This window comes from Penicillium verhagenii, assembly GCF_028828195.1.
Source record: "Penicillium verhagenii strain IBT 33310 chromosome Unknown utg000005l_segment0_segment0, whole genome shotgun sequence".
Taxonomy (NCBI): Eukaryota; Fungi; Ascomycota; class Eurotiomycetes; order Eurotiales; family Aspergillaceae; genus Penicillium; species Penicillium verhagenii.
The window spans coordinates 4,321,059-4,335,652 of NW_026643169.1; the positions used below are offsets into that span (position 1 = coordinate 4,321,059).

A 14,594-nucleotide genomic window follows, 5' to 3' on the forward strand; every position below is an offset into this window, starting at 1 on the left:
TGCCAGAAATAGGCTCAAATAGCCATTCGTTACTTTGGTCGGTCACCTGAGATCTCAGCCTCATCGCATGGGAGGCTGCACGGCTGAGTTCCCTATAACTTTGAGTGTTGCGGGGGGCTAAACGAGAGAAGCGACGAAAATACTCCAAATATGCTGACTTTTTTCCCTCTCGTGTTGTTTATCGTTTTACTTTCTAACACGAAGGAGTGTACTAACAGATTGCAGAAGAAAGCTTAGTTGGGTCCGGCTCTAGAGTTGCGGCCCTAGCAACCCTGCAGATTCGGGGCTTTTTCGAAGCCACATGAGCCCCCTAAAGAAATACGAAGAGACTTTTTGCCAGCACAAAGCTTTCTATCCCGCGATTGGAGGATACAGCCCCTCAGAAACAACCTTGGAATCAGCCTGCCATTGTTGACCATTCATAGGTGTTGACCCTTTCGCTAATAATCGCCGCACTGCTCAAGAGTAAGATTCAAAACATACAAAGTACAGACCTCCAGATGATCAATGACAGCATTCTCAAGGCTTGAGCCTCATGAACTCTAACTTCTCCAGTACTATCCCATACATATATTTGGATTGTCTCCAACCTTGATCCACAATGCTCCACCTGCATTACTTTGACTTGAACTCACAATACCTGCACATAGTCCCTTGAAGGTCCTGTTTCGGCCTGAGCTCAGAGGGGCTCATTCGGATTTTCAAGATAGACTCAAATGGATTATGTTCAACTCACTGGCACTGAAATGATGCCGATTCGCAAATATCTCAAAGTTTCGAGCTCTTTGGTCCAGCACGAACTCACGGAGAACATGGAAAGAGGACCCGGACAAACATTACTGGAGAACAGAGAGCCACGAAATAGAGCAAGCAGATTTATGTTTCGAATTTTGGATAGTCACCGATTCGAAGGATGGAAATTCACTCTTTTCTTGGCCTCCACGACAAGTTTGGTTATTTTGTTTTTCAATATGGGATTTTTACTTTACTGTCTAACGAACCCTAAGCATGATCCCATAAATCTCTATCCTGTTGAAGACCAAGCCTTCTACCTGAAGAATTACTTCAGTACAACTATTTACGAGGGGGACTGTACAAAAGTGCACCGCCTCAGCACCGGGTTCCATTTAATCATCAACATCTTAAGTACCGGTTTGCTGGGTGCTAGCAATTATGGAATGGTAAGAAGAGAGAAAACCTCCGTGTGAGAGTTTTCAATGATTTAGAAGAAGCTAATGAGTTCTTGTAGCAATGCTTAGCTGCGCCAACCCGCCAGAATATAGATGAAGCGCACAGAAAGGGTCAGTGGCTCGATATTGGCGTACCTAGTGCTCGCAACCTATTCCGTGTGTCTGTCAAACGATCCCTGTTATGGTTTTGTCTGGCTATTTCATCACTTCCATTCCACTTACTGTACAGTTTTTCCCCACCTGGACCTCATTTTTAAGCTGTCCCTAAATAATTCACAGGTACAATTCGGCCATTTACCCCACGACATCCGTCGCTGCCTATGATATTTTCGCCGGTCCCCCCGATCTTGGAATGTTCCAAGAAAGTTCTCTCAAACTTACGCCGACGGAACCGAACGATAAGTTAGTGTCCTTTCAGGAACTCTACGATGAAGCAGAAAAAGGAACTCTATATCCTCTGAGCAATACTGAGTGTTTCAATGCATTTGCCGTTACCTTTCAATCAGCCTATAAGAAGTTGTTGCTTGTGACCGATACTCAGCTTACGAAAAATCTCACCGACCCCATTGTCTACTACATGTACGTCGACACCAATCCAGTTTTTGAGCTATCGACATATGCCTATCTGTCACCAAGCCAAAGAAGCCCATATCAGTGGCTGTGTGACAGCGCGACCATGAGCGCCAACAATACTGCTTGTTCGGACAGCACACTGGACCAATTTCGGGCACAGGTTTATGCAAACGATTGGAATATCGATAATTCCAATGGCAACACGAGTGAATCCTACCACATCCAGTCCTGCATGGCAGAGAAAGCGGGACAGTATTGCAAATTGCGGTACTCATTCCCACTCGTCATAGTAGTTATAGGATTCAATCTGGTTAAAACCGCGGTCTTGTTATACATGTGGCTCGGAATATCTGATGCTCCTATTCTGACGATTGGAGACGCGATTGCTTCCTTCTTGCGTCACCCTGACCCCGAATCACAAAATCTATGTTTACTCACTAGCCGTGAGGCGAAGTCAAGACCTCGATATATGAAATCGATCCCCACAAGGAAGCTCCTACACCAAACGAAGGTCTTCGGTAACACAAGGTGGCGGTGGAGTAAAGCTGTCTCCACTAGCGAATGGGTATTGCTAGGCCTACTGTGGGTGATTGCAATATGTACCTGCATCTTACTCCTGGCCTACGGTGTCATAATGGTAGCCAAAAATGACTCCGAAGCAAACTCGTGGACACAGCCACTAGGAACGGCCGACGTAAACACCCTTATATATGATACGACCTGGCCATCTTCTTTAGTCCTCAATGCAATGATCGCCAACTCGCCCCAAGTCATTTTTTCCCTCCTCTACTTCATCTGCAACGGCCAACTAACAGCAATGACTCTCGCTGCCGAGTGGAGTAGCTTCGCCAAAGAAAGAAAGGGCCTACGCGTCTCGAACAGCCCCAAGCAATCCCAACGGAGCAAATACTTCCTGTCCATACCTTTTCGCTACGCAGCCCCGCTAATGGCAATTTCAGCATTGCTGCACTGGCTTATATCACAGAGCCTCTTTGTGATTGGCGTCGAGGCATGGAATTCTGACATGCTGCGCGACCCCTTGACTGACTTCTTTGGTTGCGGCTGGTCCCCCGTTGGAACTGTCAGTGTTATCACTGTTGGAAGCTTCATGTTTCTAAGCCTTTTGGGGCTGAGCTACAAGCGATTCAATTCCGCCATGCCTGTCGCTGGAAGTTGCAGTCTTGCGATTGCAGCGGCGTGTCATCCAAGGTTTGATCCAAATCTTGGCAAGGGGGATGAAAGCATGAATGGTGAGGATATGTCGCTTTTACCAGTTCAGTGGGGGTCGGTGCCCGTTAATGGTCCAGTGGGCCATTGCAGCTTCACTAGTGGCAATGTGAAGATGCCACAGACAGGAGAGGTGTATCTGTAATTTTGAAGGTCAGCTTCAGCCTCCCGGTTTTGCAATTGCCATATGTACACCCGAAAGATGTTTAGCCCGAGGAGGCAGGACCATAGAGCTGACAATATACAAGTATCTACAGGACGGTCATTTATAGAATTATGTGGAAGATTGATACTAGAGCATTGGATGGCTCTGAGATTGATTGGATGAAACGCTCACAAACTCCATAAGTGATACTGACTCCAGATTTTCAGCCAATTGGACGCTTACTATATGACTTTTTCAAAGTTACGCACGCGATGCCGTGCTGGACCGCCGCTTAGTCAGAGCATCAATAACCCTTGTATAAAACTTTGGTGCCTGTTCCCGCTCGAAAGTAATATGGTCGATCAAAAAGTCGGGCAGAATATCAACAAGCTCCCGATCACGGCTGGCATCTAACAGAGGCAGGTATTCAAACACTGCCTTTTCATACTCCGAGCTAGGTACCTTGGGAATTGCCAACTTGAAGTGTAGGGCTGGATTATAATTAGCACGCTTGTAAAATCCGAGTAAATATGATAGTGGGGACTTACTTCCGTTGACTCCGGTCTGTATACAATCATATAAGTGATCGGATTCTCGGTCCGTTACACCACGGACGATCAAACCAGTCAAGTCACTATATAGATCTTCCTTGAGCTGAGCGACTTGAGCTGCCTGCGCAGCCCCAGCATTGGCGGCTGCCACTGCACGGTTTGCAAGTCCGCCCTTGATTGCACTGCCGGGAGCCTTGACGGTCTTCTCCAGGCTGGCGGCCGTATTGCGCGCGGCAGCCAACTTAGTCTGCAAGGCCTTGACCTCGGTTTGAGAGGCTGAAAGTTGAGAACGTGATTCATCTGCCTGAGCATGCAGACGGGATATCTCAGCATCCCGTTCTTTCAGTTGCTTCTCGAGTCCACGGCTCCGTTGCCCCAGAGCTCGCTGTGCTTCCAGTTCAGATTTGAGAGATGCTACCAACTCGTTGGAAGCTACGATCAATTAGCGCAAGACTAGAGATCGAGTATTCGCTAATAGAAAACATACCTGTAGTGACAGTCTCACACTGCTTGCGTAACTTTTCCATGTTTGTGTTGGCCTCTACGACTCCAATCTCCCGAAGATTGCGATACCTGGTTTCCAGGGCATCATGCTTCTTGGTGAGATCACCAATTTTACGCCTCAGCTCCGGATCTCCACCTTGCTCAGCATCGCCTGACTTGCGTTTACGAGGAGAAAGCTCTAGTGCGTTGTGCATCGAAGACAACCGGGATCGTGCATCTTTCACAGCAGCAGAAGGCAAATGACGAGCAGGAGGCGCTTCCTCGGGAAGGATAGACTCATCTACAACATCTACCGCAGGTTCATCCTCCTGTGCTGTGTTGACCTCCTCAACTTGTTTCTGTCGTCGTTGAACGGCACGTGGACGGGGGCTGGGTTCCGGTCCCTCCTTAGACTCCTGACCTGCAGCTTGCCTCGAACCGGAGGGCGTATACTCGAATTCGCCATCTGCGGTTACTTGCTTTGCTGCGCTGACTGTGCGAGCTGTCCGACGAGTCGGTGCAGGCTTAGCAGCCCTCGTTGCGCGGGTTGTCTTTGTCTGCTTAGGAGCCACGGGTTCCTCGTTTTCTTCGTCATTTGGTTCTTCGGTTACCTCATGCGGAGGCTCTGCTTCCATTTGTGTCTCCGGGGCTTCAGATAGGCGACTGCTACCGCGTGGTCGCCCTCGTCGACCAGCTGGTTTCTTAGCTTGAGAAGACTCGGTTTGCGTAGCTGCAACTGATTCTCTTTTCTTGGTCTGAGCTGTCGACTGGGATACGATCGGGTTGTCGCCTGATGTTCGCGGTCGGCCTCGTCGTTTCTTGGCAGCAGGTTCGTCGTGTAATTCCTGTACAGATGCACTCCCATTTGCCGTCATCTGCATCAAATCTTCATCGTCTGAGCCGGTAAGCCCAGAAAGTTTTGTGGGCGCTTTCCTTTTAGGCATGGTGTGCAATTGGAGCTTATTTATGTGGTGTAGATCGCTAGTAGGGACGGTGCGATACGCGCGCCGCGCGAACATCAACAACTTCTCCGCCTTGGACATGTGACATTCCGAGCCACAGATCGGCCGCGCCACAGCCCGATTCATCTCGGTCATTCCGGGGAAGTTCTGTTCCCCCGTACTCGGTGACGGGGCTTTTAAACACCCTTCTTAATTATTGTCGCATTCTTGACATCTGCATATTTTGAGCTGTTTCGCCATGGCCCCACAAGCTGATCGAAGCGGTCTCCCGTGGGTACGGTTTGTCCAAGAACTGGGGATGATGCTAGTTACGGTGAGTACTTGACCCCCGATTCCCAGCCTTAAGGGTCCAACATGCCACCCAACTTCAAGATCGCAAATATCTGACAATAGTCAAAGGGAATGGTCGCATACGGTGGTGTTAAACTAGTGCTAAATCACCTTACTCCCCCGGACCCAGAGAACCAGAAGAAGGAGGAACAACGGCAGAAGTCAGCGGCCATTTTACGCAGATTATACGGAGATGATGATTCAAAGGGTGGTGTCCGAAAAAGCGAGCTCGTTCTCAACCAATATGAACAAGCTATCGCGGCGGAACTCGTCGACCCGAAGGATATCCCCGTTCGATGGGACGACATAGCGGGTCTCGACGACATTATCAAAGATCTCAAGCAATCTGTTATTTGGCCATTGATGTACCCAAAACTCTTCGCTGCGAACCCGGCAACTCTTCGAAGCGCCCCTTCTGGTGTCATCCTTGAGGGACCACCTGGCTGCGGAAAGACTATGATTGCTAAGGCGCTGGCGGCTGAAAGCGGGGCATCTTTCATCAACTTGAATATTTCTACATTGACGGATAAGTGGTATGGTGAATCCAATAGGCTTGTTCGGGCGGTTTTCACTCTCGCGCGCAAGGTCCAGCCCTGCATCATCTTTATCGATGAAATCGATGCGCTTCTTGCGAAACGATCGGAACGTGATCACGAAGCAAGCGGAATGGTCAAGGCAGAATTCATGACACACTGGGACGGTCTTCAATCTGAGAGTGCGACGGAAGGGCGCCAGCGCATTGTGGTCTTTGGAGCTACCAACCGTAGCGACGCTATTGACAAAGCCTTCATCAGACGGTTGGGCGGCAAGCCTATCGAAGTGAGACCCCCAGATGCAAGAGGCCGTGCCATTCTTTTCAAGAAGCTTCTTAAGAACGATTTCGTGGACTGGGAAGACCTTGATCTTGAAGAGGAGAAGGAAGATTTGATGAAGATGGACATCAGCGAATTACTGCAGAAGCCGTTGATCCGACGAACTGAAGGCTGGACCGGCAGCGATATTAAGGATGCATGTGTCAGAGCAGTCAACACCACCACACCCTACGAGGCTATTGAAGCAATGTTGTCAACAGGCAAAGACTTGAACCAAGTGGCCTCAGAGGAAGTTCTGGATCCCGTCCGCCTGAGCAACTTTTTCAAAGACGTGGAAATCAAGTCAATCCCGGTGAAGCCAGTGGCGGCACCCGTAAAGATTCTCACCGAGGAGAGAGAGGATTGGCTCACCGAATCTGAATCTGCCTCGACTGACACACACTCCATGCGACCTGAATCTCCTGAGTGATGATCCACTTGCCTTTAATTTTCTCTTTTCAACCTCTTTGGAACGCAGTGCGATGGAAGGGGTGTTTTTTCATGGGATTTATTCTTACAATTTCTTCATGTTGCTGGTCACTCTGGTGGATTGCAATTTTTTTTATGGCAGGGCCGGTTGGTGCATAGAACTAGTGCTATTTATCTCGTAGAGTAATTGATCAAAGATCTACCAAGTTACGAAACATGTATATTATTATTGTATATACTTGGCTACATACGGGGGATTTTGCTACCTCTGTAAATCGTCGGCCTTTGGTAGGCACCTATGTATAAAAAGCCACGGCGGGTACCGGGTACATGTAGTGTGGTTGGAACGGACCGTCAACGTCATGTACCCCTACCTGTGTAAAGCGGCGAAGTCACCTGCCGATCATTTAACAGCGTCTCCCGAAACCCACCCCTGCCCTTGCGGTCGTTTTTTATTTACAATATATCTCTCCTACACTCTCATTGCCCTTTCAAATCTCCCCCATTGTCGTTTTGTTACTTTTGAGCCCTGTCTGCTTTCAAGTCGGGGTTGTCCGGTGTGGGTCGTTATCGTCACGACGGCCACGCCTCCCTCTGTCTCCTATCGCATCATTGAGCCACCACTCCTCACTCCACCCTCCCCGCCTCCTTCACCTCCAATACCAAATTGTGACTATAAAAACGCGGGGTCGTTGCGGAAAGAATACAGTCTGCTTCTTTCGCCCCGCCTATTCTTGAGGCCACGAATGCGACACGGCGGGTAGATGACGAATGGGTCTATCCTCGGAGACTACTGATGGCAATCAGTGCCTTGGCAACACACACACTTCCAAAGGGAGCCTTTGACTCGCGTCCTTGGAAGCAGACCTCCTCGGACCTCACTTACAGGAATGAGTTCCCAAAATAGCCTTGCCAATGCTTCCATAAGCTCCAATACCATAGGCGCAAGCTCCACCTCGACCTCCGCGGTCCGATCGCGCCCTCGTCGCTTGGTGTCTTCCTTGATGGACGACGAAGATGACATCTCCAATAAAAACAGTCTATACCCCTACAATGATTCCCAACCATTCACCTCGAGTCTGTCCACCACTCTTCTGACCGAGGGAACCGCTCGCTCTCGTGGCGCCACCCCCTCGCCGCTTTCATCCCGTGGAACATCGCCCTTGCCCATGAGACATCCCTCCAGAGTCACCGAATCAGAATATCGCAGCCGCAATGAACCTACATCATTAGGTTTGAACGGATCATCTAGACCGGCACGAGGGGGGTCGGACTTCTTGGACTCTCCATGGTCTTCGCTCCAAAACCTTGCATCATCGGTTCTAGGGAGCAATACTGGGCGGAATGCAGCAGATAATACAGGAAAGACACATACACGAAGGAAACCGTCGCGATCGGATGTATATACAAGGAGTCTTCCCCGGGTGAATCTTTCAGCTTGGGGGCCGTCTGCGCCCGCTTCCCCAGAGATTGGAAGTGGGACCAAGGAGGAGCGGCAGGCGCTGGTCCAGGCTAAGAAACGGGAAGCATTACTGCTTGCGGACTCTGATCTAATATCTGGCCGTAATTTTCGACACAAAAAACGCGACTCTGGTGATTATTCTGATCAGGTACTCGACCCAGATCACGACGAGGACGCGTTGGCATATATCCATCATGTTCAAGCCTCGGATAGCATCACTGGAGTGACGATCAAATACGGTTGTCAAGCCGCTATCTTTCGGAAGGTGAATGGGTTCTGGCCAAATGACAACATTCAGAGCAAGAATACGGTTCTATTGCCAGTTGACGCATGCACCGTGAAAGGTCGGCCCGTTCGAGAAGAGGAGCGTGTGGATCTTTTGAGTCCTGATTCTGAAGATGGAACTGGCAGCTGTATTGCGCCTGCAGCTGATTCTGCCACACAGCCTGCAACAGAACGAAAGACCACTGGCCAATCGGAATCAGAAACCAACAAGATCTGGAGGCACGAGTCTTGGGTGAAGATAGAGGGATTCCCAGTGGCCATTGAAATCGGGCGTGTTCCACGAAGAGCACTTGGATTCTTTCCACGAACACGCCGGAAATCTGTGTCTTACACTGATGCGGAGCCCCTCTCTGTGATCTCATCACAAGAACCCACGCGTGATCCCTCTCCGTCTGAATCATCTCATCTTAATTCCCCCCAACATACACTCCCACGCGCCCGCCCTGGTGGTGGTGGCTCGTCCAAGCCCGGTGGCCCCTACCCGGTTCGTCCCAAGCACCGTCGTCAACGCAGTAGTCTTCATCTTTCTGGGACCGGCGTCGGTACTCTTGACCAAGCCTCAAATGCACCTGGACCTGCCATGGATGGACTGAGCAAGTTCTTTTCGCAACACATGCCCCATCTGGCACCTCCCCCAGCTCCCTCGGACCCCCGAAGACCTTCTTTCGGCTCCGAGTCCGTCGCTTCAAACGCTTCAACGGGTCTGGAAAACATAGGGGGAGCGCTGGAGGGATGGGTTCGCAAGGTGGCAACGCGTGCCAGGCTCGGTTTCAATGAAATGCCAGGTTCCCCCAATCTGTCAGCATCTGGCCGAGGTCGGAGCCCGGGACTATGGGGTATGAATGATCTAATCGAGTTGGATGATGCCTCGGAAGGCCGAAGGTCTCCTAGCGTCTTTGGAACCACGAGAAGAAGAGAACAAGGCACATCCTCCTCCTCGTCATCCTTCCACCCCTTAGCCTCTACCTCCGCATCGAGCAGGCCTCGTGCAACGGGCTCCACATCTTATGGTGACAGAGCGAAGGATGAGTGAGGCTTTTGATTGCGGCAGCAAGCGTACATAATAGAAGGTTTTTGTTGTATGTGGACTCATTGTATAGTTCACAGATGTTGCATGTCCCTTTTTTCCTATTCTATTCAAATCTCTCGATTCCTCATGAGCGGCTTGGTGTTTTCTTCTCCATTTCTGTCGCATTCCCATTACCCCCTTCGTTTTGGAGTCGTTTGGTGGCTCTGGCCGTTATATTTAGGTAGGGACATGTTGAATATACCATCCTCTGATTATTCAAGTCACTTCAGGCAGTCTACTAGTTGACGACAACAAATATGGGGGTCTTGCCAAGGCCGTAATGATATGTATTGATTGATCCAGTGAACCAACTCGAGTAGCCACCAAAGTTGCTGCAGGTACCACTACATCAATAAGCACATCGTGTAGTAAACCAGAATAGAGCATGTACTGATTTGACGGAACATTCGAAAGCCCCGGAGGGAGATTATCATTCAAATGTTGGAAATTTCTAAGCCAACTTTCTCACACAAAAGAAAAGCATCATTACCGCGCAATGCTGTTGATATACTGCATTCCAGAGACACGATAATCATCTTTTTCAACATAGCTGTCGTTTCGCGGAAGACGAAAGACAAAATTAGCTGTTTGTGAAGAGTAACGAGGCCAATTGGGAATATCGGGTACTACTCATGAATTCGATTAGTGACTCTGACTTGAATAAATTGATCAATCAGAAGGGTAGAGTGATATATCGCTCTTGTGGGACATACTTCCATGGCCATTAGGATTCAAATCCGCGGCAAACGATGTCCACATGCGTGCGGCCATTTGACCCAAGGCCAGTCTGCCAGGTAGCTCTGCCCCCAGGGAGGTCATGTTCTGGACTGGATTGGCAAAGACAAAAGGAATCTGTATTCAAAGCACGTAAGTCCCAGCTTAGAGAGCAAAGTTCGAAGGGGAAGAAGTTTTTTACTTACCTCTGCGAAATGCTGCACTCCAATTAACGAACTGGTATTCAGAGCAGCAACGTCCCACCGGTACGAGAATACATTCTCCTCAAAGGCTGACATGGTATGTGCCAGCATCCGACGAGGCGCTACCATGCACAAGTCTCCAGCGATGGATTCGTAGCGCTTGTACTCATAGCCCAGAGATGGCCAAGTAACGTTTCCCCAGCCATAAGGGCAACCGATCGCAGAAATATTAGGATAGTGAGTCAGAATCTCAGTGGCCTCTTCAGTAGAGATGTCCCAACGTTTTGAAGCTAGGGAAATTTTGTTAGTTTCTATTATCTCAAACGTAAGTATGGCTCCAAATAAGACTGCACTAACAGATTAGCTGTGCAATAGCTTCCTCGTCTGTATTCACACCGGTTGTTCCGAAGCTTGTTCCTTCATCTGTATTTGTACCTAAAAGGATCGGGACTTTTGCGATTTTGCCCTCGCGATAGCTTATTTGCGGGTATTGCGAGATAAAAATATCGTCGATGGTAGCAAACCACTCTAGGCCAACATAGGCTGCATTGTAAAATGTCTCGTATGGGAGATCACGGAGACATTGAAGGGTGTTTGTTGCATTTGAGCAGCCCGTGCGTTCCACGATTCCGTCGTACATCGGTTGATGCCATTCAGTTCCGTTGTATGGGGGTCCAACCGCGTTTCCTGAATCCATGATCGCTAAATTCAGGTGTTAGCTTGATATATGATTGACTATCAAGTTAGATCTAGTGCTCTTACCGGCTCTAAAGAGTCCTTCGTTATCACCACCGTTGGTGACTAGGTGATCTCCGACACTGTAAGCACCTCTGTAAAATAGTCAGTCCCTCTGAAGAATTTAAGAGGTAGCCATGATATACTAACGCAGATTCGCCCCAAATAGTGATCTTGTCAGGGTCACCACCAAAAGCTTCGATATTCTTTTTGACCCAATGCATGGCAACCCGCTGGTCTCGAAGAGCAAGGTTGGTGTTTTTCTCAGCCTAGATAGATGTTATCAAACACACTCAAAGCACTGTTCTGAGAAAAGACTTGAACTTACCCGCACTTCTTCTGAGTCTAAAAACCCAAAGGCAGCTAGTCGATAGTTGATGGACACACCAATTACAGGCTTACCATTCTCTGCACTCTGTTGAATGATATAGCTCATATTGTATCTAGCCAAGCATTAGCCGCGGTTCCTCCATTGTGATTTATGCACACGAACCTCGGATCTGCAGTAGATCCTTGTTGCCATCCACCTCCAAAGATCCAAAGGAGAACAGGCAGTAACTCCTCACTATCATCTTGGGGTCTTATAACGTTCAGGTTCAGACAATTCTCACCCAGCCGCACAAAGCCCTCTTCGACTAGAGTTGTAGTATCAGATCCATATCCAGGACAGTCATAACCGTATTCAGTTGCGTTGTAATATATTTCATGGTTCTGAGGCTTGGTTCCAACAACAGAAAAATCATATACACCGGAGTCGCTATCACTGGATGCGTATTCGTCCTTCAGTTTTGCAGGCGTAAACCGAACTGGCTCATCCGCAAACTTGACGCCCAGGAAGACATCCTGACTGAATTCGGATAAAGTACGACCAACGAAGACAGTTTTGTTCTGTGAATTGCTGGACGTGAGGGTAGCCGTTGGTGGCTCGCTGGAAGATGTCTTCGTTGTTGATAAAGGGGTGGAGTACGCCAAAGAGGCAAGAGAAAGCCATCTAGCCACACGGAGGAAAAGCATTGATGTTTGTTGAACTGGATTTTCTCATAAATCTGCTTTTTGAGCAGATATGCAAGTATTGCCAATATGATGGAATAAGAGATTCTTTAAAAGAAACGCGCCTTCACCTGCCATGGCGTATCAATACTATATCAACCCCGCAATCGGACTCGGCCGGAAGATCATCATATGCAAACTATGGATATTTTCCGATGCAATATTTCTTGGAACCATGTTTCATGGATTTTAACTTGAGGTATGGTGTGGAGAATAGCCCGCATTGATCCTGTAGAGAGCGCTCATAGGTGGGAAAATTAAACTTGGGAAACCGCGCTACTTGCGCGGGGATGAGGATTTTCGACAGTAATCTTAACAGTTGAAGACACGCGTGAGAATCTGCACAAGGAAGGGACTTACCTAATTCGAATTGAGTAGATGAAGCATTCCAACCACGGAGAAAGAGAATCTTGGAAGCTGTAATAATGCGTGTGGTGCAATTAGTGCCCCAATTATCAGGGGCTGTACTATCCAGACATATTCGACCTGGTATGAGCAAATGTTGAACTCGTAGAACTCGAATTAAGGTTTTAGATGCAATAAGATTAAGCGTTTCCGCTTCGCTGGACAGGAAAGTCCACCCTTCAGGGCCAGATTTTCCGAGAGTCGCACAACTGTCGTCGCACCCAGTTGGTGTATAATAGGGGTGGATGTAAGAAGGCTTCAAATGTTGAGAGGGCCTCATTTGTGATGACCGTTAGATCACCTCCATTGAATGGAAAATGTCCAAAGGGATCACGGCTTTGAGATTGTTGTTGAAATGTCAGTCATTTATGCCCAAGCGAGTGCATTCAACATTTATAGACATATGTCGCTTGTTGATCGGATAAAAAGTTCCATTTGAGAGCGACTTATAACAAAGCTTACTAGTAGGTAGTGAAGTATGTGTCAATCAATTGATGCGCAGAAAGATAGCCTTGACTTGAGAAGAGGCATGAGATAATGATATATCGGAACTGGAAACATTTGAATTTAAGATGTCCAAAACTTGATACCCGTTGATGGGCATTAACACATGCCAAGTATAGAGATGTTTGAAACAAATGAGCGACTACTGGAATCTTCTTGGCCAATGGAATCGTCCAACCCTTGGGAGGAAGATACCTGTGCAAAGGATAGGCAAATGAAAATAGCCACAGTAGCATAGCCCTGTCATCCACGCATGCAGCAGCAGCGCATCGCCGGCGCTAACTACTTCCCACTTGACCCCTCATTTTAAAAGATGATCCAACCCGATATCAGCCTCGCTATTGTATTATAAGGACCGTTTTATAGCCCCCAGAATCCTTGTTAATATTTGTCTTATTTTTAACGATGGATAAATTCAAGAAATGGCGGAGGAAACAGAAATCTGCTACCGATGTCAGTGATGTGCGCGAGACCACACATCTAACCAGAAGCAGTACAGCCAGCGAAGAGCCGCCCCCACCACGCAATGAAACGGACCCTCCACTTCCAGCACCTCATCAACCGTCTTCTTTGAAATTCGGGTTGAAACTTCTCCACGACTGTCCTAATGCGGACGTCGATATTTGTTTCGTTCACGGATTGACCGGCGACCGTGACAAAACCTGGATCGCGGTAGGCCAAACCACACCATGGCCCAAGCTACTCCTTCCTTCGAAGCTCAATGCTCGACTTTTAATGTATGGATATGATGCGCACGTTACACGAAAATCGGTCGCGTCGTCAAACCGCCTTATCAACCACGCACAGAATCTTTTGGGTGACTTGACAGCCGATCGAAGCATTTGCAATGCATCATCACGTCCATTCATTTTCGTCGCCCACAGCCTTGGAGGTCTGGTTTGCAAAAAGGCCATTCTGCTCTCGCAAAATGCCGCCGAGCGTGAATCACGGGCTCTGTTCGATTGTCTGGAAGGAATTGCATTTATGGGTACGCCACACAAGGGGGCTTGGATGGCAGATTGGGCCAAGATTCCTGCTTCTGTGTTTGGTCTTGTCAAATCCACTAATGTGACATTGTTGGACATATTGCAAAGAGACAACCAACTTCTAAACTCTATACAACTGGACTTTTTGACTATGATCCGACGACTGCGAGAAAGCGGTAGGGGAATTGGCGTCACCTGCTTTTTTGAAGAGCTTCCATTCCCTGTTGTTGGTAGAATTGTGACAGAAGAGTCGGCGACACTTGATGGGTATGAAATTTACAGCATTTATGCTAACCATCGAGATATGGTCCGATTTGGATCTGAAGAGGACCCTGGGTTCAAGAGGCTGCTGTGGAAGCTTCTTGCTTGGACCCCTCAAGTCGGTAAAATACTCCATGCGCATTGTTATCGTACAAGCCCAAACTAACCTCCTTGAAGAC

General features: G+C 48.4%; 6 protein-coding genes across 6 annotated transcripts; 4 read left to right on the forward strand and 2 right to left on the reverse strand.

Annotated features, from left to right (window-relative positions):
- Positions 1-716: 716 nt before the first annotated feature.
- On the forward strand, positions 717-3,135 carry N7466_005110 (uncharacterized protein; the record flags this gene model as incomplete). The annotated part of the gene is made up of 3 exons (XM_057164507.1): positions 717-1,204; positions 1,297-1,413; positions 1,470-3,135. 3 exons carry the CDS (start codon positions 717-719, stop codon positions 3,133-3,135), a joined length of 2,271 nt encoding a protein of 756 aa, XP_057023188.1.
- A 261-nt stretch (positions 3,136-3,396) lies between these two features.
- On the reverse strand, positions 3,397-5,212 carry N7466_005111 (putative chromosome segregation protein (Pcs1); the record flags this gene model as incomplete). Its single annotated transcript, XM_057164508.1, has 3 exons — positions 3,397-3,626; positions 3,684-4,118; positions 4,174-5,212. 3 exons carry the CDS (start codon positions 5,210-5,212, stop codon positions 3,397-3,399), a joined length of 1,704 nt encoding a protein of 567 aa, XP_057023189.1.
- Positions 5,213-5,533: 321 nt separating this feature from the next.
- Positions 5,534-6,742, forward strand: N7466_005112 (protein-degrading AAA family ATPase MSP1; the record flags this gene model as incomplete). Its single annotated transcript, XM_057164509.1, has 1 exon — positions 5,534-6,742. The coding sequence occupies one exon, from the start codon at positions 5,534-5,536 to the stop codon at positions 6,740-6,742; it is 1,209 nt and encodes a 402-aa protein (XP_057023190.1).
- Positions 6,743-7,631: 889 nt separating this feature from the next.
- On the forward strand, positions 7,632-9,521 carry N7466_005113 (putative LysM domain protein; the record flags this gene model as incomplete). Its single annotated transcript, XM_057164510.1, has 1 exon — positions 7,632-9,521. One exon carries the CDS (start codon positions 7,632-7,634, stop codon positions 9,519-9,521), a length of 1,890 nt encoding a protein of 629 aa, XP_057023191.1.
- Positions 9,522-10,043: 522 nt separating this feature from the next.
- Positions 10,044-12,223, reverse strand: N7466_005114 (putative triacylglycerol lipase (LipA); the record flags this gene model as incomplete). Its single annotated transcript, XM_057164511.1, has 8 exons — positions 10,044-10,183; positions 10,271-10,409; positions 10,478-10,764; positions 10,832-11,176; positions 11,237-11,304; positions 11,360-11,478; positions 11,538-11,652; positions 11,703-12,223. The coding sequence occupies 8 exons, from the start codon at positions 12,221-12,223 to the stop codon at positions 10,044-10,046; spliced, it is 1,734 nt and encodes a 577-aa protein (XP_057023192.1).
- Positions 12,224-13,573: 1,350 nt separating this feature from the next.
- N7466_005115 (alpha/beta-hydrolase) lies at positions 13,574-14,581 on the forward strand (the record flags this gene model as incomplete). Its single annotated transcript, XM_057164512.1, has 1 exon — positions 13,574-14,581. The coding sequence occupies one exon, from the start codon at positions 13,574-13,576 to the stop codon at positions 14,579-14,581; it is 1,008 nt and encodes a 335-aa protein (XP_057023193.1).
- Between the last annotated feature and the right edge of the window lie 13 nt (positions 14,582-14,594).